The sequence below is a fragment of the Gobius niger genome (genome assembly GCF_951799975.1).
Source record: "Gobius niger genome assembly, chromosome: 15".
Classification (NCBI taxonomy): domain Eukaryota; kingdom Metazoa; phylum Chordata; class Actinopteri; order Gobiiformes; family Gobiidae; genus Gobius; species Gobius niger.
Window position 1 is genome coordinate 13767880 of NC_136866.1, and position 24243 is coordinate 13792122.

Consider the following 24243-nt stretch of genomic DNA (forward strand, 5'->3'; position numbering starts at 1 on the left):
TCTACTCCAAGTACACACATATCAGCGCAGCGCAATCATCGCATACGGTTAGTCATACCGCAAAGTGAAGTGATTGTCATGAAAATCAACGAATCATCCCCCCCCCCCCCCCCCCCCTTAATTCTGATAGGCCCCTGACTATGGTAGGCCCATATTTCTATGGGTAGGCCCCTGGGCTCCAGCCCCTGCTAGCCCATTGGACAAGGTGTCTCTGAATGTGACACGACTTGATAACAAAGTAGATAATTTTAAATTGAAGGGAAAAAAAGTTTTGAAAATAAATGACCAGCAGATGGCAGCAGATATTCTTTTGTGATTTCCTTATGCCACCAAATAGCAGATGTTATTTGTCTTGACCAGAATTACAAATTCTAATCTTCACATGACAGAGAAATGATGTGTCAACCGTATTTATCTTTATTCACCATGTTTTTGTTTATATACAAAAATCTACAATTCACATGTGTGTATGAATGGGAAGCTGACATGGCTGTCTGCTCTGATGGAAACAAAACAATTGTGGTCAAAGTTTCCCCTCTTCATGTAGCCTCTGATTTATCAGCAGTAACAGGGCCAACAGCAGAGAAACAACTTTATTCTGATATGTTTATAACATTCAACACTTAAACCTGATTTGTCGTAGGGTCAGCAACTGTCCCAGTGGTAAGTTTCATAGCACTCTTGATGTTCCATGACATTTCATACAAAATCATTACAATATATTTCTTCCACCACCAAAATTCTTCCATAACCTCACACTCAACCTTTCATTCACGCATTTTTAGATTGTCCCAAGGTGTAGGAGCAGGAGGATGGAGTAGTAGAGAAAGGGCAGATGTTAGCACTGGGAGTGTGAGCAGGAGGAGTAGAGGAAGAGCAGGATACAGCTGTCGATGAGCAGAATGCTGTAGAAAAAGCGATGGGTGTGCAAGCTGTGTCCTCCCTGGAAGCGCGTCACTAACACAGCCAGCAGCAGAAAGAAGGTACCTGTGTTCATGAGCAGGAACAGTCGGATATAGGCCCCTATGTGAGTCATGGCCTCTTCAGTGTTCACCCGAGAGTCTTTAGGCCGAGCTCTGGCAAAGCCTCCCTTTTTATCAGCGTAATCTACAATGAGATGTGAGTCCTCGTTGCTCTCCTCTGGATTGTCCTCATAAACACGATGGAGTGATCGTTGTCTCTCTTTTTTCTCACTTACTTCTATCTGTGCAAATATGTCAGGTAAACTCTCAGACAGCTTGTCTCCCAGGTTAAGTCTCCTGCCGCTTTTTCGCCGAGCTTGTTTCTTAGACATAGCAAATATTTTCTCTATAGTTTCCTCAGTCTTCCTCTTGTCTGAGAACTGCAGGAGACGTTCTGCAGCTTTTCTGAAGGTGGCACTGTTGAGCACTCTGCTCAGAATGTGCCTCTCCATCTGCTGGAACACAGGCTTGACATGCTGAAGGTTGTCCTCCACATGGTTGACGTACTCCTCCACCTCTGTGGGAGGGCTGTCCACCGGAGCTGCAGTCTTTTCAAACACCACCTTCTTGTTGTCGTAAAGGACCATAGCGTGCAGTGGCCTCGAGGGCATCTCTCCAGTCACCAGGTGCACTGTGTACGACTGCTCCTGAGTGGACAGTTGGATATCCATCCTCTGATTGTCCCCACGTGCTTTCAAAGTGTGTAAGTCCACTCCTGGGCCAAACAGCACATAGACCATCCTGGAGAAGGGGTAGCGCAGTGGAGCTGTCACATTCACATAGTTAGAGCCATTGTAGCCAAAGTTTGATGGATATTTCCAGAAGCCCACAGTGCCCTTGTTACCAAAGCCTGTGTCATCCATCCAGAACATCTTGTATTTGTCCTCACCGTGTTTCACAAATGCCCCATGCATATTTCCCTTCCTGATTCCATGGAAGGCCAGCTCTGTGTTGTGAAAGAAGGCACTCATGGCTCTGGTGGGACTGTCCTCCGCCAGAGTGAAGTGGTCCACGAGCAGGAGGAGCTGGGGGTTAAGCAGCAGGAGGTTCCTCTGGAAGCTCCTCACCTTCAGCTCAGGGTTGTAGGCAGCAGTGGCCTCTCCACGGATAAACACCAGGCCCTGCCTCTCCATGGCCACCTGCACCTGGCCCTGAGCGTCAGCCGCCTGCCCCGTCTTATATTTGAGCCACTTAGAGTCACAAGATTCTGTGATCTGTCCTACCCAGGGCTTAAAGCAGGCCCCCGGAACATCCGAACCAAACAGCACTGCATTGTTGAGCAGAGTGTACTTAGGCCCGTATAGGGCTTCAGTAATGAAGGGCACTCCATTGGGTGCAAATGTGAAAGAGTTCTGGTCCGGGTGTTCATGGCCAGCGTTAAAGTTTCTCCAGCCTTTCACCCATTCTTTGTACCGGTTCTTGTGGACTATATCAAACATGGCACGGCCGCCCAGTTTCCCTGACTTGAAAGAGAGGAAGGTGAAGTCAGTTTTGGCTGGTAAAGCGCTTCCAAAGGTTACAACACCCCAATCCTCAAAGTAGTGGAGCTGTGATGTGCCATAATCTGGTGGCGGAGTGGAGACAAGGCTGGGGTCATACCTGCAATACACAGGCAAACACATAGTTAGAATTGGAATGCCATAGGAGAGGAAAGGAATGAGGAATGAAATGAAGCTGGAAGAATAAGAAATACACTGGAAATGCGAACATGTCAAATATTATGTGTATTGGTAGAGATGGGACTGACCAGATGAACTCTGTGTGCAGAGTGCACCAGCGCTGGCTCTTAGCAGCCTGCCCTGGCCCTTCAGTCACCCGGTTTTGATGGATCATCTCTGCCAGCCAGTTTCCACTCCCATTCCGCAGCACATATCTGTCCAGAAACACCAGCTGGCTCTCTGGGCCATAGAACCAGTTGTAGTTGGAATCAGCAATGCCTACAGTCCTCTGGAAACCTGGAGAGCAGAGAGAGTGTGATAACACAAGGACAAATAATCAACCGAAAACCTTTCAGCTGTGATAAGATTTGTTTTAAAGTAAATATTCACTTCACTGTAGGTATTATAAACATGTCCAGGAGTGTTAGCATTTGCGAGAAGAGGAGTTCTAAAACACAGGGAGGGATTTTGTTCCTACAAATTACTGTATACTGCACTGCCAAAACAGTGCAGTCTTTGTGATTTGCTAATTGCAGCCACTTCAATTGTAATTAATTGTGCAGTCCTAGTGGATAGTTACCTGGCAGAACAGTTCTGTAGAGGAAGGCAAAGTGCTGGAGCAGCCAAGGGTGATGGAAGTGGCTGATGGCAAAGTGGCGCTGCACTAAAAACATATACTGAAACAGAGAGCGCGTGGTGTAGCTTCCATAGGCCACTCCCTCATCCAGAGAACCGTCAGTGATGTCCTGGAGGATCACCAAGGACTTCTCCATGATGGACAGCACCTGCTTGGTCCACAGGTACGCCTCCTGAAGGTAACCTGCACCACAAAACACACTTTAAATATCCACAAGGTTAAAGTTAACATACTTTACTGTCCCTGCAGGGGAATTTGGGTTAAAAAAGTGTAAAAGCTATAGCTGCAAGCACTGAAGTTGGCGACATTCTAGAATAATTTCTGTGTATGTTCTGTGGCGCACTGGGCCTATATTTATGGATGATTCAGTTAAATTGAAACTCCCATTTTTTTTTCTTTGGGATTGGGTCCACAAATCTGAAAGTCCTTTCAACTGACAGCAATCAGACCAATTGCAATTGAACAATAACATCACTTTTAAATACTGGATGATTAATTTTGCTGACAAAAGAAGATATTGAACGTCATACTCGTGTGTTTAAGGTATGTACATACAGAGATATTTACCATAAATAAGACCAGAGTTAAAAAGCAAATTCTATCATAGAAATCTGAACTGTTATCCACCTCAATACTCAATAAACTCAATGCTCAAGAATGTTATGAAGTCACATGACCACAACATATTTGAGTGGTGAAATGATCAGTCTCGACTTACCACCATGAGTAAAGAGTTTATACAGATCTCAAGAGAGACTGCTTTCTGCACGTTTGACAAATTCAGAGTTTGCAGTGAGATCACTTTGCATTCCATTGCTTTTATTTCTTGCCCTCCTGTTCTGACCTCCAGGCAAAACCTTCAATAGCATTCTAATAACTCAGAGTGATGCTACATAAAAACTATGAATGGCTTCTGTTTTCGTAAGGGGATGCACTGCTGCTGTGTTGACCTTGTGCCATGTAGACCAGGCTGCCGGTGAGCAGAGCCACACAGTTGGTGGGCTGGTGGTTGTGGAGGTACTGGAAGCCCCAGCCGCGCTCGTACGACTTCCGATAGATGTCCCGCGTGACGTTTCCGATCACCTGGAGGAAGCGCTCCTGCTGCGGTCGGCTCAGGTACTCAAACAGGAAGTCATAGGCCGTGGCGAAACCAACCAGCGAGTGGGCCACCGGAACCTCATCCCACGGGGCGTCTTTCACAAACCTGCAACACATGACAGCATTTAACGTCATGCTGCAAGTCAGATGTTGTGCAGATGTAGGCAAGATCAAAATGATTGCAGGGATAAATCATACATAAAAGAGCGGCGTTATCCCAAACGTGACACAGCTTTCTGTCAGTCACAAGTTCACCCTCCAGTCAGGAGTCCAGCCGACACTCCGCAGAGGTCCCGAGCCGTGCAGCACTGGAGCGGCAGCACACATAATTGCAGGCCATGCAGACCACAGCTGTGCCGCCCCGAGAGCTCCGCTGACCATAATAAAACGCGGCCAAGGGGAAAACTCTCAGCGTGCTCTTAACTTGTGAAAACACTTGTTCAGTGGCTTTTCCTCGCTGCGCTGTGGCACACATACCAAAGCTGGGAAAATGTCCTGCAAATTACCCTAATACCGCTTACTGCAGCCCTTAGGAATGAGGCGCAAGAACTCCCCCTCCTCTCCTCAAGGTCCTGGGGGCACCAGATGAGCTCAGGCGAAAGGATTAACTCCTCACCGCCCTCTACCCCCCCCTGGTTTCAGCGTCTCTGCATGTACCTCTGAAAAGTTGTCACAAAATTGGCGTAAATGTCGCCTAGGACTGTTTCAGTAAAGCTCATTAGTCGCTCTCAAGAACTTCAATATAGTCGTGATAATCATCATCATCTGAGAGGGTTGCAAGTTTAGAATATTTTGCACACAAACTTTCTGACAGGATTATGAAATTACAGACAAAATATCCTGAGATGACGAGATTAAATTGTACTACTGGTTGTGTTTTTAGATTGTAATACAAGAAACGTATCAAATGCATGAAGGGTAGAGGTCAGTCTGCTATATATGAAATGATTACACTGGTAAGTTCAGTAAATTCTTCATAAAACATCTTGAAGTGACTAATCATCGCAGCAGCATGGCTATTGTCAACATGATGCTAGCAGATAGATGCTTCGTACTATTTGCACCCTGCTCATCATCGTCTTTCCAAATTGTTGCTGTCTCTGGTCAAGGTCCACTCTGATTGAAGACGATGTGACTATGTGCTGACAGTGCTTTAGAGTCAGTGTGAGGGCCTGTGCCTCCTCTGCCCGCATCAGAACTATTCATTTCCTTTCATCATTCAACAAACAGCTGCTGAACACATTATACGACGAGGCTGGACAGTGAAATCCGAGAAGTCAGTCTCATTCTTTTGCACTAAAGCCATCGATGGTAACTGGCCTATAATACAGGCATAAGAGTCTGTTGTTACCGTTAAGCCATAAAGCAATAGCCCTTCAAATTTTACATTGTCAGTTTAGCTGTTATTGGCATATATAAAAGGGAGGGGATTGTTCTTTTTCCTTTCAGCTATTTTAAATGCTTTCTCTCGATGGGAGGAACACACCTGATTATAATTGTGTTACTACTGATGCAGCATCTTTTCCGCTGTGTACGAGGCATTCAAAACCACAAGAAGAAAAACATGTTTGTGCTCACAGACGCATTGTTAACCTTGTTCGTTGAGTAAAACACAGCACTGAGCTTCTGGAAAGCTGAGAAAGACTTCTTTCTGAGCCAGCGTCTTTCAGTTAAATACATGACTTTATGACACAGTACTTTAAAGGTAGTGTATGTATTTTCCTGGTAAATATTTCATTAATGTGACCCAACAAATTCAATCAATTGTATTGCTGATAACAACTGTAATGTTGACAGACATTATACATCTAGTTGCATTTACATTTCGTGTTTTGGCTCTCAAAATGACAATCCAATCACAAAGCAGAATGCTGTGAGATCCAATGGCTAAAACCAGTTTGCAATAAACAAAAAATGAGACTTCCAAAATCCCCTAACTTGTCAACACTGAAGTCCAAATTAGTGTGAGCACAAGCCTCCAGAATTCAGTCGCGAAGCTAATTCTGGAGGTTTGGAGTTTGATGTACCTGTAGTTGTGTATGTCCACAAACAGTGTCCATGCAGCTGAAGGCACTCCAGGTTGAGTTGTGAATACCTTTGATAAACCACCAAGAGTGGATGCTACAAACACTGTCTTCAAGTTACTGGATAAATTCAACAGAGCTGTGATAATAAACTCAGGTATTAAGTTAATAATATTAAAAAGAGGGAATACCAACTAGGCTGCGCCGCCATCCTCTCCATGTATTCCAGTGCCATGTCCAGAGCCCCAGCGCGGTGCGGGTAGAGCAGGCAGAACATGGACAGCAGGCCCAGGTTGTTCCCATAGATCTCGTTCCAGCGGCTGGTGAATTCGGCGGGGCTCCATGGGGGCAGGTAATCCTCAGGGTGCGCCAGCATCTCCTCAGCCGCCTCTCGGATCAGCTTGGCCAGGTCACGATGAGTGCTTGCTGCTGCCCGCTGCAGCCCCTCCACATCGCCCCGGTCAAAGTACAGCATGGGGTGGCCTTCATAGTTTCCCCCCATGAACACTATGCCTCCTCCGGGGTCCAGCAGGGCCGCGCCACAGAGCAGGGGCCACAGTGCACTTATGAGAAACACTGTGGGGGCCCCACGGGTGTGTGTGCTCATCGTCTCATCAGAGAGAAGGTAGGGGCATGTCGGAGGTACATCAGCTGAGAGAGAGAGAGAGAGGGGAGGAAAATATGAGAGGCAGCACAAAACCCTAATGCATTCCTGCAGTAACGAGTTCCATGTGTGGACTTTCCACTCTGCTCCAGACCACAGCGCACACACTCACCAATGACCAGCTTTTCACACCAGCTTTTTAGGCTGTACTAAACTACAGTCAACAGCATGGCTGGTGTCAGGAGTTGTGCCAGTTTATAAAAGAAAGCAGAGAGAGCCAGGCATGATCACTCACCACTGACAGAGGGGAATGTTCGGTATCACCTAACTCCAATACATCTCCCACCTAAATGTTTGCATAATAGACTAAATACATCACATGAAATATGCTACAGTCCACAAGTTACGTGGATTGATCCACTGCAACCCAGGTAAGTTACATCTGAAGAGTGATTGGGGGTAAAAAAGGACGTTTGTCATATTCTGTGGAATTCCAGACAAAATCCCACATGGCCACCAGGGAGGAACTGCACAACTGTAAAGCACACAGCCTGTTCCTTTGTGAACAGCTGCTGCCTATATTTAATAAGTAATAATATATTATACAGTAGTCTAAAGAGAAAACTTAAATGCTTTCTACTTGCTGTAAACGGGCTGAGTGATTTGCCAGAGGCTCAGAGTCAGAGCGCAGACTTGGCTGCTCTCCTCACCTCTGTGTAACACCAAGACTAACACCACCACAACCCCCAAAACATAAGTACAGCCAAGCTTACTAGCAACTTAGCTCACAATAACAAGGCCCATGGAACTTTCTAACAACTATAGGCTAATTTGCATTTGCTACTACTACAAAACTGAGAACAAGTTGTAGAGTTCGTGCACCCCTTTAATAAACAATCTTTACGCACAGCTTTATATTAAAATAGCTTGGTTAGAATAGACTATTAGCAGATTTACTAATGGCTCGTTCCACGGGAAATGGCACATATAAGCGCCCTAAATCTTTTACCTTCCTCAGGCCATTAAAACATCAACTTCCCACGGATCGTTCCGTCCACTGGTTACAGTGAACGCGACGCGTTATCGGTCAATGACAGAGGTCTACAGAACTGCGCACAGAAGTCGTCTTGTCGAGAAAGAGCAGCGATGTTGAGTGAAGGGGAGGAGAGAGCGGGACCTTACCTGTCAAAGGACCCTGTTCTCGGCGTCATAGCGCGGACTGAAGAGTGGTGGATCGGCCTGCAGTCTTGGATCGGGGAAAGCAGACAGCCGCAGTGTGAGTGCGGCACAGAAGGAGGAGGAATGTGAAAGCGCGAGGGGCGTCCCGCTGACCGACAAGGAGGAGTGCAAGGAGGGAGTACAGCCTGCCAGAGAGCTCACTGTTCCTTTATCCAGGCCCAGGGTCAGTCTCCGTCTGCCTTAACGGAACATGAACTCCTCAGGTTCAGGGGGACAATGCGTAAAGCTGTAATAAGTTTTGGATAAACTTAGAAAAAGAAAAAGAAATAACACAAAAGTTAGGCTAATTTATTTTTTAGTTAAAAGTGGGCCCACGACTGAAGGAATATGCACTGCATAGGCCAATCACACTATTTATTCTAGTGTATGTCGAGAATCAGCTATACGAATGGAGACAGACAGCTGTCATCTTACCAATCTAGTGTCTAAGAAAGATTTATTGATCTCACAATGATGAAATTCACTTGTTACATCTCAGAAATCCTCCGGGTGCGCAGAATAGGCAGGAAATGTGCAAACAATTAAATAGTAAATAGAGTACCAAAGAACGTATCTATAAGACGTAGATTAACCATGTCTCCTGCTTAAAAATCACAATTGTAATATTTTGCCCAGTAAGAAATACAATCACATTTTTAAGTTTCCTGTGCTTTGGCCACAGGTAGCACAGTGTATAAATACAGGTCCTCCACCAAAGCCTTATATCACGTAGAGCAAAACAAAATAAATCTGTGTCTGTGATAAGAAGGTGCATGTTTGTTTGCAAGTTTAGTTGTTCTAATAACAGACACACACATGACCTCAAATGTTCCACAGTATGGCTTTTATTGAAATGCATGACCCCCCTTTTAATTTATGGTATTTATTTTTTAACATATCCCTGTTACCAGAAGTGTGGATACAACATGGAAAAAACAGTGGCGTCAGAGACATACTTAAAACAGACGTTTTATTATAGCGACAGTTACAGAACACACTAATGAGGCTGAATCAGACTTTCCGGGATGAGCAGAGTACAACCATGTTCAACACTAACACATTGTACACTGCTTCTGCAAACAGGACTACAAACTACAAATACTGCAAAGAAAGATATACAGCCTATACACATATTCAGCTTGTAAAGCCTCTTAAATGTTCATCGCTTTGTCAATGTTAGTTTAACCTAAGTATGTCACTACCACCTCTGCATGGTGTGACTCTGTGCTTTCTGTAAGATCTAGGTATCACTTGCTTATCTTTGCCTTTACCTCCTATTTTATCGTATGCACCATGTGTATAACCCTGTTCATTTTAGATTCCACAAATGTCATGCTTTCATTCCAAAAGTTGGCATGTCATTTGTGGAATCTGGCATGGCGACACAGTGACATGTTGCCTCAGAGAAAGAAGGCCCAAGGTTCCATTCCTGGACAGTATGGAGTTCATCTCACCCCTTGTGCTTTTCCCGTTACTGTGGTAGTTATCAGGGTTCTGTCTTGAGATATGGAAAGTCCTTAGGTAGTGAGCCAAGGTTGCATTGTTAGAGGAATAGATAAACTATTGAGAACTTGTTTTCGTGTCTGCCCTGATAACAAAAAAACGTAATTGGTTTGTAAAGCTAAAGTTGTGAAAACTGCATTGTACATCTGTGGGAAATCCAGTCACCAACTTTGCTCCTGAATTGGTATCTCAGTATCCAGAATTGACCTTGCTAGTAATAATTTCCTACTCTGAAGAAGATACTTTTGATTGCCTCAATACTCTTATTATAGAAGAAATAGCCTATATACTGTACTGTAGTAATGTCTGAGACTAGTAATACGTCTTCAGACCAAAGACTGTGCTCTTTAAAAAACAACAACATTAAAGCTGCAAGTAGGATTTCTGAATATCCGCTGTCCTACCAATGGCTAGACAGAGCCGGACTAAAGGACAGCACAGAGGCTCTCATCATGGCTGCACAGGAGCAGGCCTTGAGCACCAGAGCAATAGAGGCCCAGATCTACCACACCAGAGGAGAGCAGAGGAAAGCCGTTGTGGTCGACATAGCAATACCAAGCGACTTCAACATCAAGAAAAAGGAACACGAGAAACTAGAGAAATACCAGGGGCTCAGAGAAGAGCTGGAGAAAACCTGGAGGGTGAAATCAGTGGTGCCCGTGGTCGTTGGGGCACTCGGGGGAGTGACCCCCAAACTGGAGGAGTGGCAGATCCCAGGAAATACATCAGACATCTCGGTCCAGAAAAGTGCAGTTCTAGGAAGAGCAAAGATACTGCTCTTTTTATATATATATATATATATATATATATATATATATATATATATATATATATATATATATGCTTCAAAAATTAAATATTTCATCCATCCATCCATCCATTTTCTTCCACTTTATCCGGGGGTAGGGTCGCGGGGGCAGCAGTCTCAGCAGAGATTATATCTGCTGAGACTATATCATTATACATTTTTGGAAAGCTCTCAACGATCCGCACGCAGCTGTGGAGCTCCTGGGGCTCCTATACCCTCATTCACACAATATACCCCCATTCATTTTCATGCAGTAATAAGTATAAAGGGCCCACACCTCTGGTGCACTTAGGTTCAGTGCGCTCCGCGCTCTGCGTTGCGATTACAATAGGCCCTTGCGCCGGCAGGCCGCTCGGGCCTAGTAATAATATTTTTTTCAAAAACAATATCGGCGCTTTTGCGACGATATCATATTATACATTTTTGGAAAGCTCTCAACGACCCGCACACAGCCGTGGGGCTCGGAGGAACTCGGAGGACCATATACCCCCATTCATTTTCTTGCAATAATAAGTATAAAGGGCCAACACCAGAGGTGTGGGCAGTCACTGTTTTACACGGTGGGTTTACGTTTGACATGGGGACAGCACTTCGCACGGACAATAACACTATTCAGAGGTCAATCAAAGCAGGTTCCGATGCAGTGTGAATGAAGCACAAGGAGTCCACTTTATTACAGCCACTCCAGCAGAACATTACAGAACATCAACAGACTTCACCCGTTATCACATACAATACAAAAAAACAAAAAAACAAAACAGCACTGCACCGGCGTTTGGCAGTAACACTTCAATAAACACAGAACATATTATTATTAAGACAAGTTTACTCAGACACGAGCAGTCGGAAGATATCTCCATCACACACAGCACTGAAACGATCCGGAGGTAAAGATTTTAAACATAAAGTGCTCACATTTTAATTTCCAGAATATTTATTATCCTTTTCTTTTTTTAAATGTTAAACGCACATTCACACTTGTCAAGTCGTTTTCTCCACTGAAGCACGACACAATGCCCGACTGTCACTGTGGCCTACAATCACAAAGGCGCTGGACAAGAGAGGAGTGGGGTGTTTTCCGACTAACATGGCTTTTTAAACTCCACCAGAGAACTAATCTGCACTAAAATGACTTACAGGAGTGATTTACAGTGCGATGGATGTGAGAGGTGATCCGATACACTTTTCTATGAGAGTACTATGAATCTATAAGATCACTCCATATGTTTTTTTTTGCGCAAGATTCATCAGAAAGTGACATTACAAAACAACAATGATGGCTTCTCGGACACGCTCGCAGATTTTGTGAGGCCTTCAATTCCCGAGTTGACCCTTTCATTGGAACGCTGCGATTCACAGAGCACAAAGTCTTCAAATGCGTCATGAAACTTATGAGGTTGGATGTTTTGCTTGAAGAAATAAAACATAATGAAGTGTTCCGTGGGCACCCCTGGCACAGTCTACAACACCACAGTCAGATGGTGATGGGAGGCAAGGTCCTTTTTAAAAATATGTGGATTTCTTTTTTCCTTTTCTTTTTTTTTTTTTTTTTTTTTTACAGATTCTGGAACCTCTTCAGTAAAGAATCAGGAGGCCTGGGGTAGTATCCGCTGGTGCACGGCTTGTCTGGAGAAAATCGGGGGAATTTATAATCCAGGGGCAGATCTGAAAGAGCACAGACAGCGCATTAGGAACAGGTGTATGAGGTATGTGAGTTCATAGAATCCTGATGGGCAAAAGTACACGGTGAGGAGTCTGAGCCAGAGTTCATCATCTGAAAACAAGTGAGAGTTGGGAGGTAGGCCTAGCATCAGGAAAAACACAGAATGGTTTTGTTTAAACTATTCGAAGAACTTTTAGATGGGCCACGAATATAGTCCAGGTCTAGTGAGGTGTGTGATACTATATTTCATTTTCAGACCCTTTTGATCAATCTTAAAACATCTAAATGTATAATAAACAATGATGCATCATGTAGCAAAAGTCCCCGCAAGAATACTGCAACAATCTTGCGTTAGTGGTTTAATCACGGCTAACAAAGGAGTGCCGCAGGGACGTACTCTTGCGCCCTTGTTGTTCACAACTTCACATTGTATATTAATGATTGTGAGTGTGCAAGTCACGTGGATAGTTGTTTCCTTGGATCACATAATGGATCATCTGTATGTCTGAACAGCTTTTTTTTCTGTTTTGCAGCTATTTATGCTTTATATGTTTTATTAGAACCTACTACTGTATAAGTGCTATAGGTTGTTGTGTCTTTTGTTGTTCTGATTATCTTGTGTTAATGCTCTCCGTACCAGACAATTTCCCTTCTAGGGCAATAAAGGTTTTCATTTATGCTGTTCATGCTGCATCACGGACACATAGTATTATGGCTGGAGAGGAGATTTGGACAGGGGTTGCAAAGTATAAGGGGCGAAACCCTCTCTTGCTCGTGGAAAGAGCTGCTCTGATGGCTTATGATTTGAGGATTTATTGAGAATTAACCAATGTAAATAATAACCTTGGATTATGCGTCTTGCCCAAAGGTTTGAATCATTTTTAAGTGGTCGACAAGTCCTGTACTTATATTTTATTTTATAATTGCAACCCTCATCCAACTGCACCCCCATCAACCCCTCATGTAACATTATCAAATTATTTTTACAAGGATTTTTTAGTGTAAATGGATTTTGTATGTGTTTTCAACTATATTTTGGCACGTGCTTGCGAACCTGCTATGTGCTCCACGCTGGGGATGGCTAGCGTGCTGTACTTGTGGATGCAGTGGCAGCACCAGGTCAGCTTGTGGACATCCTCGTCTGCCTCCGCGGCCCTCTGGACGTCCACAAAGTAGGAGCCCCACTGATTGGACGCGGCCGAGGGAGACTTCATGCCCTGTTCCTGTAAGACACACTGAGTTCAGACTTGTTCTGACAGATCCGCCCCATTGAGAAATGGGGAGTGAAGTTCAAACGGGCTGTGATCCCTATAAGTGAAGAAATGAAACAGAACAGAAATCCCCCACACCGCTACTCATCAGATATAACTCAGAAGTTCAGGGCAAGCAGGAAGTCTTCTTCAAAACGGGATGCGGTTATTACAACCTTTGTGCAGCACTTTTTAAAATGAAAAAAGGAAGTGAAATTATAAGGGTTTGTCATTCGTACAGTTTAAGACAATTCAGCATCCACAAGTAAACCTCAACCTTTCATCTATGAAAACTATCTATGAGAACTAAATTAAGCTCCATTTACTAATGCTTAAAATTATCCAGATGTGTAATAAAACTATATGACTTTAAAGCAGCACTAAGTAACTTGTTTACCTTAATAAAACCTTTTCGCTTTCCCTCTGGGTGTAATACAAGTGTTAATGGGATGATTGGGGTGGTCTTTCATCTCCCCCTGGTGTCTCTAGCCAGAAAACCACAATTGCAACTTTGCTGCCTCCGGGTCGAAGCCACCAATACACACTAATGGAACCACGAAGAAGAAGCTAACGGGCAAAGCCAATTGTGGGCTATCACAACTTAAACAGTATTTACAAGTTTGAGTGAACATTTTTTTTATCCATTGTGTAATTGGATGTACAATATCTCTCTCTCCCTTTGTCTTTTCTATCAGCGTGGAATTTACTCAACTAATAAGTAAAAAAACGCAACATGCTACGACACCTACAGTAGCACTTATGGCCTCTAGTGGCACGAGTTACTTAATACTGCTTTAAATATCATTAACATTACAGAGTACTCTACTTACAAAAAGTAAGTAACATCTACACTCATTTATTTTGTTTGTATAAGCTCTGCCATAAAGGAGTTTTTCATAGTAGAAAAGGTTCCAAATATATAAGTCATGACTTTTCACCTTTCATCCAAGAAGCTTCCTCAGCTCAACATTTTGATCTGATCCAGCTTATAAAATGATTTGTTACTGTTAAATAGTTTTGGCAGCATACAGTACATACTTATCAAGAAGAGTATGTTGCTTAAAATAATTTAATCATCAGGCGGATTAACACAGCTGTCTTTACTGCTCTGTATTCCAGCTGAGAAAAGGCCAAAAGTGAAACAAAAACAGTCTCAATAGTGGAATGTGCAGTGGTAGTAGGGAGTAGGGCGTAGAAGAGGCCGGTCCAGCCAGAGCAGGCGGGGGGAGTACGATCTATAGGTCTAATAGAACAGCTTAATAGAAAGCAGCTCCACTCTTACCTCAAACTTTCCCTTCTTCTCCAGCGGCTCCACTGGGGCCTGGTTGGATTTGGCGGCGTCGCTCTTGGGCACCCCATCCCCCTCCATTTCCTCCACGATCATCACTGTCTCCCACTTACCGAAGCTGCTGGCCGGAAACATGTCTGAGCGCATGCTGTCGCCGAAGTACACCACCTAGAAAGGACACTGGAGGTCAACAAATAATTCTCTCCAACCATATTACGTTAAATCAACTACACATCAACTCAATTTAAGCTTTAAACCATGCAGTTCCTCTATAGACAAAAATCGCAGTGTGCTTTTTCATTAAATCTTTTCAACAGCTAAAAGGCTTGGCCCCACCTGGTGATGTCATAAGGTGCAAGCTGGTACTCCTATATCGTTTTAAACCCCCTCATCCTTTTAAAAATTCCCACCTGTGTCTAGTGGACCAAAATGTCCCAAGGAATGCCGGAGGATTGCCAGACAGAGCCGGAATGTGATCATTCAAGACGATGTGGCTGAATTTATCCAACATTTACCACAATACAAGATTTTCTTTCCGAATTACAGCTGAGGAGAGGTCAAGAAGTTTGCTTTGTATACTTAGAAAATATGTCTGAATCCCTTCAATCTATTTTCCATAATCAACATACATTATTTTAGGTTCTAAAACATGAAATACCAAGGTGAAAATGTGGAAACATCCTGTAGTTTTATTACAGGTAGCGTACAATTAATAAATACAAAATACAGATTAGACAATTATAAAAGGCCATCATAAAAAAGAGAAAGCAAGCTGTTATGAGATGAGCCATTGCTTTCCACTCTAAAAAGATTTTGAGCGAGTGAAATTTGTGTTTTAAAGGGGGGCAAAGGGTAGACAGAGGTGGCCTGGTGAACTCATCACTTCCATCTGCTCTGCGCCTCTCCGTGGTGTCATTTAGAGGAGCAGGTCTGCAGACAGCAGCACACACACGGACATCCAATCTGAGCCGCTTCCAGAAAGCGTTCAATAGAAGAGGAAATGAAGTGAGGAATGACAGTAAAAACAGTGGGGTTATTAGCATTTGGCTTTGTTTACACTCTATACAGGAAATGAGGGAGAGAGGAAACTGACTTGGAACATAGCGGCCTGACTATTTTACACCAAATCTTTCCACTGCCCATAGCATTTCGCTGCCTTTACACATTAGACAGGCAAACTCTCAACCTGTTTTTAAACCCACCTCTTGCTTTCAATACTAAGGTGGTCATTTGTCAAAACTGGTGCATGTGTAGGCTGGAAAATAGCATTCCCCGCGTTCCAAATTATTATGCAAATTGTATTTCAGTGTCAAAAAAATTAGTTGTCAGGTTAAGCCCAGTTAAGGGAAAAAACTACTGAAAAAGGATGTTCCATATTATTAGGCAGACCATCATTTTCAAGCAATATGGGAAAGAAAAAGGATCTCAGTTTCTGTTCTGTTTATTTCAGCATACTCTTATCATGCACTGTATATAGCCCTATTTGTTTCTTGCATAGTTATTGCCAATACAAATACAAATGCCTGACCATTAAAAAGTCATCACAACTAATAGGTGACACGGTCTAATATTTGGTTGTAGTGCCTTTAGCTCTGATTACAGCACACATTTGCTGTGTGTTGCTTAAATGAGCTCCTGCAATGACAAAAGATCCAGTGTTGCATTAATTTTTCACCAAGATCGATGATGTAAGAGAGTGTGGGCACTGAGCAAAGCCTTTTCCAGCACATCCCATCGTCAGATGCCCTCATTCTTTGGGCACATAGCGGTTGCTAATCGATGTGGTGACTTATGGTACTGTTTATTACATATGGTTATGGATGGAAAGAGATTTATCCCGCATCAGTGTCCGTGTACACTGATGCATGAATATGTGTGATTGGGTGAATTGTTTTCTGAAAGTGTAAAGTTCTTTGCGTTGGTGCAACAGAGGAGTTGACGATGGAAACCAAAGCATCCAAAAGAAACCCACACACACAGGGAGAACATGCAAACTCTACACAGAAAATCCCCATGCATTCAAGAATCTAACCTAGGACTCACCTCACCGAGAATCTTAACCTTTTGACATTGGGCTGCTTACTTTATTAGGATTAATGATTCAACGATCCGTACAACCATGGAAGGAAAACGCCGGTTTTGCTCAGTGGCACTGCTGTTTACGTCAAAGGGCACTGTTCGTTGTGCGGGATGTCTATAAAAGGGATGTACGGCATTCCGGTAGCAGTTTGTGACAGAGCAGCCTGTGTCAGACTGGCTCTCACGAGTAAACAAACAGGGCTGCTGCGGGGAGGGGCTCCACAATCATTACCCCCCCCCCCCAATCACATACACACACACACACACACACACACACACACACACTTGACTACCCCAAAAAGGACCACAGCTGCCGGTAGCGCTCCAAAAGTCTGCGATCAGTCTAATAAATATTTACACAGTGCAGAGATTCCACTTTGACACTGTCCGCAGGGTGCTCTAGTCGGCCGTGCAATAACGAACACGAAAAAAGAAAAGGAATGATAATGCATTTGTGGACTGGTTTTAATCACTAGTCTGACATTTTGGCTTTTCATCATCTGCTTCCATAGGTCCTCATCATCTGCATCCAATTCTCTTTCACTCCATCAGCTCTTGTCTTTTGTGGGGTCACTATAGGACAGTATAGTGTGAAAGAAGAGCAGGGAGAGACACTATTGTCAAAGCTGGACAAAGGGTCAAAGTTAGCAACAGGTTTCATCAAGAACAGTCCAGGATGATCCACACTCAAAGGTTGACAGTTTGATCCCCAGACATGATGTCATTGGATGAGACAACTCCCCATTGTTTGCCCTACTTATTCACCTATGAAAGCGCTAAAGTGACTGGTGTTTGGCGATGATTGGAATAAAGCAAAAAGAGAGTGTAAAGCTTTATCACTGTGTAGGACGTTTCTTAAGCTCGACCTGATGTCAGCACGTGTTGAACCATTTGCACGTGTGAAAGGCCGGAGGATGACTGTTGACATAGATGGGGCCCGGCTCTTAGCGCATCACTCAGAGCAATCAGCACTGGGCTCAGGTAAAAAGGGTGGCCATTGTGTTGGGCCCTGTGTGGGGTCTGGAGGAGCCTTCTTCTCACTAAAGGGACTTCACTAAAGCCGTGCACTCGTGGAGATGTCGGACTGCAGGTACGTTTGTAACTAAGGGGTTCCTTCTAAAAAAAACCTTTGGGCGATGAGTCGTTCTACAAGAGACAAGGGCTTTATAGTGACTTTATAGTTTTCAACAATTCCATAAGACATTAATTACCACTTTGCATTTCCAACTTGCCATTTAGAGCTTACATCCCTCAGCTTTCAAACTTCACAGTCTAATCTCAGTCAGTATTTATAGTATTTCGCAAATATGCAAAGCTGTCACTCAAATAACTGTTGTCGGCCTTGAGGGGAAAGTGGGAGAAAGTCCAGGGTCATCTGAGAGCAGCCTCAAGGCACATTCCTGAGCGCTGTACACGGCTTACACAGACGGCCATTGACCTATGCGAGGGGAGGGGGCGGGGCTCCGAGCAGGGGTGATGACGCCTGGGCCCTACTCGGGAAACTTCAGTGTGCATAATGTATAGGAGCATTTTGCAGCCAAGATCATTAAAATAAATCCACATCTACAATTGAATTTGAACTTGGTTGTGTCTCCTGTTGGTGATATACAATAACTGCAGTGACCCCTGAGCCTGATATTGCCAAACCTGTTGCTTAGCCAGTGACTCCCAACCACTAATGTCTCACATACTCTTGTGTAAGCCTTTCATGTGTACTCCATGCACTGTACTACGTCAAGAGTGCTGTTGATGATTAAGAAAGTGATCAACTAAACTCCCGATTACTCATAAAAAACACAATGCGATGTACTCACAATCAAGCGATTATACTCTCAAATGCAAACTTTTTACAGCTTTTCTTTGAAAATAATATTCGAACACAGTTCAGCTTAACCTTTTTTTAAAATATCTAAATAATTTATGCAATCCAACCATTTTGTGCACATCTCTGTTTTATCTCAATACGGTCTTTCCAACACATCCACAGACATTCTCTAACTGTTCTTCTTTCCTGTGGTTTACGCTAAACCTCTGCTCTGACAGTTACCCCACTCACCCTGACTTGCTTGAACTTGCTTGCCTATTTTCTTTTGTCCACACTGTCGTCAGTCAGCATTTCAACGGCTTATTTCGGTTTTCCCACTGCTCACATAACGTTGATGAAAAGGTCATACAATTTCCAGTTAACAACTTAACAATCTGTTATTAGAATGAAACAAGGAGGAATAGTGTAGATTTTGCAATGATGATTCAGAAGACCCGTAATAACATTTTATTGGCTAGCACAGTGATATAATTTAATGGTTCCCAAACTCTATAAATTGAAAACCAGTTTTCTGAAATTAGACATGGCCATCGGCCCTTTGAAAAACCAATGCTTTTCTAAATTAGTTGAACTCATTGAACAGCCATGTGAAACATTGTAGAATCCCATGGACTTGGTTAATCATGTTCTTCAGAAAACACACTCGATCGTACTTGACAGTGAAAACATGAAATATGAGGTTTGGGGGCTGGCAGCGGGCCGACAAGTTCCTCTCCCATCACTCCTGTGTGAATGGGTCTCAGCGCATTCATCATCCTCTTCAGAGTGTGCCAGCGACAGGGTGCCAAAGTGCTCCGTCAAGTCACCACGCCCATGCGCTGGCCTTCAGGACTTTACAAGATTGTACACATTTTCCACACTCATTGCTGCCATGAAATGCAAAACAAGATGGCATTTTCCCACAGAAAATGCCATATTGTTTAACCAATTTAGTTTAACCAATTAAATACTGGAGTGAGGCACTCCAGTATTTAATTGGTTAAACTGTTGTGTTCTATGGGCTGATTGAAAAGGTGTGTAGAGGAGCCAAAATATTTACTCAGCGAAGCAAAAGTAGCGACTCAAATAATTACTCAACTATAAGTATTGAGTACCGTATTTTCTGGACTATAAGTTGCACTTTTTTCATAGTTTGGCTTTGGATGCGACTTATACTCAGGTGCCACTTATATAGCAAAACATATAATTTCACATGTTGTGTGTTATTTTCACACTGACCGCCGCTAGAGGGCGCTCTATGCTTGTGTACCAGTAGCTGCTACTCCTGTACCACTGAAGATTTAAAAAACGGTCATCAAGCAGCAGAAAAAAGGTTGGAGTGAGCGAGAAACTTGTGAGTGACTGGCAAAAAGTGGCCACAGACAGAGGAAGGAGTTCACAAATGGGTGCTTGAATAATGTGCTGCTGCGAGAGGCTTGTCAACCGTGCAGCTACACCTCCAGGCCCAGGTAGTTTCCAAGACTGGTGCGACATATACTCCGGAGCGACTTATAGTCTGGGAAATAAGGTAAATGGAAATTCTGCTTTTTCAAAAGAATGCACTATAAAAATTAAACTATGATGAAATATAGTACTAAATTTTACAAAAAAAGAGGCACACAATGACAAAAGCATGATGGTTGGCACAGATTAATGATCAACGTTTCCACATTGTATGGATTTTCTGTTAGAGATTTTTTATTCAAAAACAGCGACTCGGCCCCTGACCTCCATCTGAAAGATTCCTGAAGAATGCAATGTTAATGAGATGTGTTTCTGAGATCTGCTGTTGTTCGCAGACTGACTTCACCAATGCATGGCGTGGCACTCTGTTTGCGGTGTGCGAGTGAACTTTGGCGTACCTTAGGCTCTGGTTTTCCCGTCATGGTCTTGAGCAGCTCGTGCAGGTGGGGCCAGTTTCCCTGAGAGTACCAGCCCGGTTTGTCCAGAGACGGCAGCCCCTCGCTCTCCTCCTCGTCATTCACTGGAAATGGATTCAAGAGATTTTATTTATGTTGTTGAGCTTTTTTCAGCATCAATAGTCACACATGCTAAAGGCATAAAGCACAATTAATTTTAACCGGACTGAAATGGCAAAGTTTGAAATGAGCAAATGGCAAAGACTGCCGGGTTTGCATGTTCTCCCCGTGTCTGTGTAGGTTTCCTCGGAGTTCTCCGGTTTCCCCCTACCTTGGTGGTGATCGGAGGGGCTGAGGGCGCAAATTGGCAGCCTGGTGTTGCCACAGCCGAGTACGGAGTGAATATAAAACTGTCTCACGTGAAGCACTTTGTGACTTTGTCTGCGAAAGGTGCTATACAAATAAAGTCCATTCCTTTTCCTAACAATTGCTGTAGCCTAAATATTGAAAGTAGAAAACCTCAAAGGAATGGATGAAACAAGAACTACACTGACATAACCACATCTTTGAATAACACATAACTGACTTGTTTACTTGTATCTTATGACAAATTTCCATTAGAAACACGTCTTTGCCCTCTGTCTGGTCCTTTGCTGTTACAGGCCAATAATGAAATATGAAGATGATTATGGGATAAGATAAAATAAATTGGTCATCTGTATGATCAGGATCTAGTTATAGCCTGCACAAAATCACATCTCATTAACCTGGGAAACAACATGCTATTTGTTGTAATTGGCACCGTGTCTGCACATGACTCTTCTGTTAGGCCGTTCCCACGACACCCACTAATGGCACATCAGCTGCCCCTGTGTCAATATTTACCGTGACATGTCGGTGAAAATCATCATTTACGTTACAAACTATTTTTATCCCCAAAACAGAACACGTTGTAACGACAAACAGCGATGGCTTTTTCCCAGGACTAAGCAAGCTCTGAACAAATACATGAATTAAACAGGATTCAATTTAGACAAGCTCTAAACAACCTGCAATCCTCACCATCATTGTTTTCATTTTCCGACTATTATAAGAAAAACTTGGCATGTACCACAGTTTGGCGACCAGTGTTTTGTTTCCTATTGTATGTCCTCTTTTGGTTGCCATGATTGTGGTTGGTGGCCCAGTGATAACAATACGTAGGTCCCGTGTTTTCCCTGCACCCGTGTGGGCTTCCTTCGGGAGAAACGAGCCACCAATAAGAGCATGTACAGTAGGGTCCCTTCTGGGGCTAAAAAAGAGTTTCTGATTGGAAGTGGGCCTTTCTTTGTTTAAAAAAAGGTCAAAAGGTTGAATGTGGCATGATTTACTGAATTGGTAAACTCTCGCCCCATGAACTGAAGGTTGATAGGCCTCGAGGCACTTGAAAATGTTCCATGAGAACCAAGAAACTTTATCTCAGAGATAGGCAAGTTTGTTTTGTGGCTCGCCAATTTTTCTTCATGTCAAAAGACCAAGTGCCAAACCTCCCAATCGTGGCCCAAAGTAAACACCACTCTTTTCAAATCCCGGTGTTGTACATCCTATATGACCAAACAGGGGGACTGGGTGGTCGCCCCTAGGATGTTAAAATTATGTATTTTCCTCCCCCTACTTGCTCCAGCAATGTCCTAATGTGGAGAATGAGTCCAGACCTGTTCACCACAACTGCCGGTAAAATCCTGCGCTGTCACTCAAAAAAGGTGTTAATTTGGATCCGAACCAAGTGCCGTCATGCAAGAGCTAAATATTGAAACTGCAGTTACGCGTTAGACCTGAGGTGGCAGTAGTGAGTATAAAAATGACCAACTTGCATTTAGCCCCTTTAACAGATATTTAGTCATTGATGTGTGGGTCGAGAGACTGACTTTGCATTTTGGAAGACTAAGAAGTGTTGTCATTGCAGTCACAAAAGGCAAAGTATATGACCTATTTCTATCAACCTCTTAACCCCCGCCTTACCGAGTGTATTTTCTCCAGTTCAGTGTCACCCAAATCTAAAAGATTCTGGACTGGAGCTTACAACCTCATCTGAAAGCCTACAAAACGGACCTAAAATTTTCGTCGCATTTTTGTCACATTTTTGTCACAATTTTGTCAAAATTTTGTCACAATTTTGTCCCGTCTTCATACTTTTTTTTTTTTGCAGTGTTTTGGCAGCCTTTTGACCACTATTTTTGTTTAGTTTTTTGCTACTTTTTTGTTGCATTATTGTTGCTTTTCCGGCTCATTTTACATCTCCATTTTGACGCTTTTTTTGGGAAGCTTTCAGATTAGGGTAAAGCCAAACTGGAGAAAATGTGCTTGTCTCAGGTAGGGGTTAATAGGTTAAACAGTGAGGCAACAAATAAAAAAAAACATGTAATAAGGGGGGAGGACTGACCCAGGTTCCTGAAGGGCCTCTGATGGGGAACCAGGGAGAAGAAGCCTGGTTTCAGGGCGTTCGTGATGATGACGTCAAACAGCTCCTCAAAGTCCTTCCTGGAGACACAGATTAATATTTTGTTAAAACAGACATTTGCAAACAGCATGTAGATTCTCAGTCATCCCAGGTGGTTAATCCGGTCTTCTTGAGGCTCACCCCAGGATGTGTTGACAGATGAGGCGGCAGTAGTCGCTGTGGGAGCTGGTGATGAGCAGCAGGACTTTGCCGGCGTTCTTCATGGTCCGCAGCCAGGTCTTCACGGCGTCCGAGCAGGGCTGAAGGTAGCGCCCGGGGTCTCTCTTCACACAGGGGAAGTACGTGCCAGCATCCTCTGCACAAAATACATGGAGCAACGTGAGATAATACACTCCATCTCATCAGTCTCAAACGGGGATCTGCTGCCCTCTGCTGTCCGAAGACCTTTATAGCGGCACAAATGTTGCATTCAAAGGCATAGCACTGTTTCAGACTGTAGATGGGGACAAATACCAACATGCAGGGCCTTTGCTTCTTATCTACTCTGCACAGATCAGAATGCATTCGAAACTTACAATTACCATCTCAGAAATGGGCCACAGGGTCCAGAAACGCACAGAAATACAACATGCCACAGTCTTAAATCAGGAATTGTGGCGGATGTGTGTAAAAAGGAAAATACATAAAATTAACATGTACCAATGTGTGTGAGTGTGGAGAGGGCCGGAAATGGAAGGTTTTGAGAGTGCAGATTAGCATTTTTTTTTTTACATCTCAATGCAGTGTATAGGAAAGTGGCACATTTGCATAATATCAAAGAATGTACTTTTGTTTGTTATTGTGATACTGATTTGGTTATAATTAGAAAATGATTTAACCTCTCAACCCCCGCCTGAACCTGCACATTTTCTCCTGTTTGGCTTTACCCAAATCTAAAGGCTTCTTGAAAAAAAGTGGCGAAACAGCAACAAAAGTGTGATGAAAAAGTGATGAAAAAATAACAAACGAGACAAAGAAATTAGACAAAAACAAGGATGAAAATGCAACAAAAGAAAATCAATGAAAAAGTGACAAAAGCATGACAACATAGCAATTAAAAAAAGTTTTGTAGGCCTTAGCTTTCAAATCAGGCATTGCTCTGGCCTATAGGCTGTAACTTTTTAAATTTGGGTAAAGCTGAACTGGGTAAAAAACACTCAGTTAAAGCGGGGGTTAAGAGGTTAACATGCTTATGATGATGTTTTGTTTTGACTTTTCAGAAAGCATTCTGAGCGCCACATTTTGGGGTTGCCAGATCCTAGAGCTAAAAACAGCTTCGACAACAGCAAAAAAAACCTGTCCCCAGTGA

At 43.4% G+C, this 24243-nt stretch overlaps 2 protein-coding genes across 3 annotated transcripts in view; both read right to left on the bottom strand.

Annotated features, from left to right (window-relative positions):
- Positions 1-410: 410 nt before the first annotated feature.
- On the bottom strand, positions 411-8362 carry dse (dermatan sulfate epimerase). Of its 2 annotated transcripts, none has more exons than XM_079571653.1 (6): positions 8166-8362; positions 6571-7030; positions 4208-4461; positions 3201-3440; positions 2710-2917; positions 411-2561 (listed from the first exon to the last, which is right to left on the bottom strand). In XM_079571653.1, the coding sequence occupies exons 2-6, from the start codon at positions 6984-6986 to the stop codon at positions 839-841; spliced, it is 2841 nt and encodes a 946-aa protein (XP_079427779.1). In that variant the 5' UTR covers positions 6987-7030; positions 8166-8362; the 3' UTR covers positions 411-838. The 2 variants fall into 2 exon arrangements, with proteins under 2 accessions (XP_079427779.1, XP_079427780.1); XM_079571654.1 differs by lacking the exon at positions 8166-8362 and adding an exon at positions 7993-8122.
- A 3668-nt stretch (positions 8363-12030) lies between these two features.
- Positions 12031-24243, bottom strand: part of nt5dc1 (5'-nucleotidase domain containing 1) — a 31273-nt gene continuing 19060 nt past the window's right edge. The window contains exons 7-12 of the mRNA XM_079572772.1: positions 23076-23250; positions 22878-22975; positions 20459-20580; positions 14708-14881; positions 13230-13398; positions 12031-12177 (exon numbers count right to left, since the gene is read on the bottom strand). Coding sequence (XP_079428898.1) covers positions 12068-12177; positions 13230-13398; positions 14708-14881; positions 20459-20580; positions 22878-22975; positions 23076-23250 — 848 coding nt within the window. The 3' untranslated portion in view covers positions 12031-12067. The remainder of the gene's footprint in view (positions 12178-13229; positions 13399-14707; positions 14882-20458; positions 20581-22877; positions 22976-23075; positions 23251-24243) is intronic.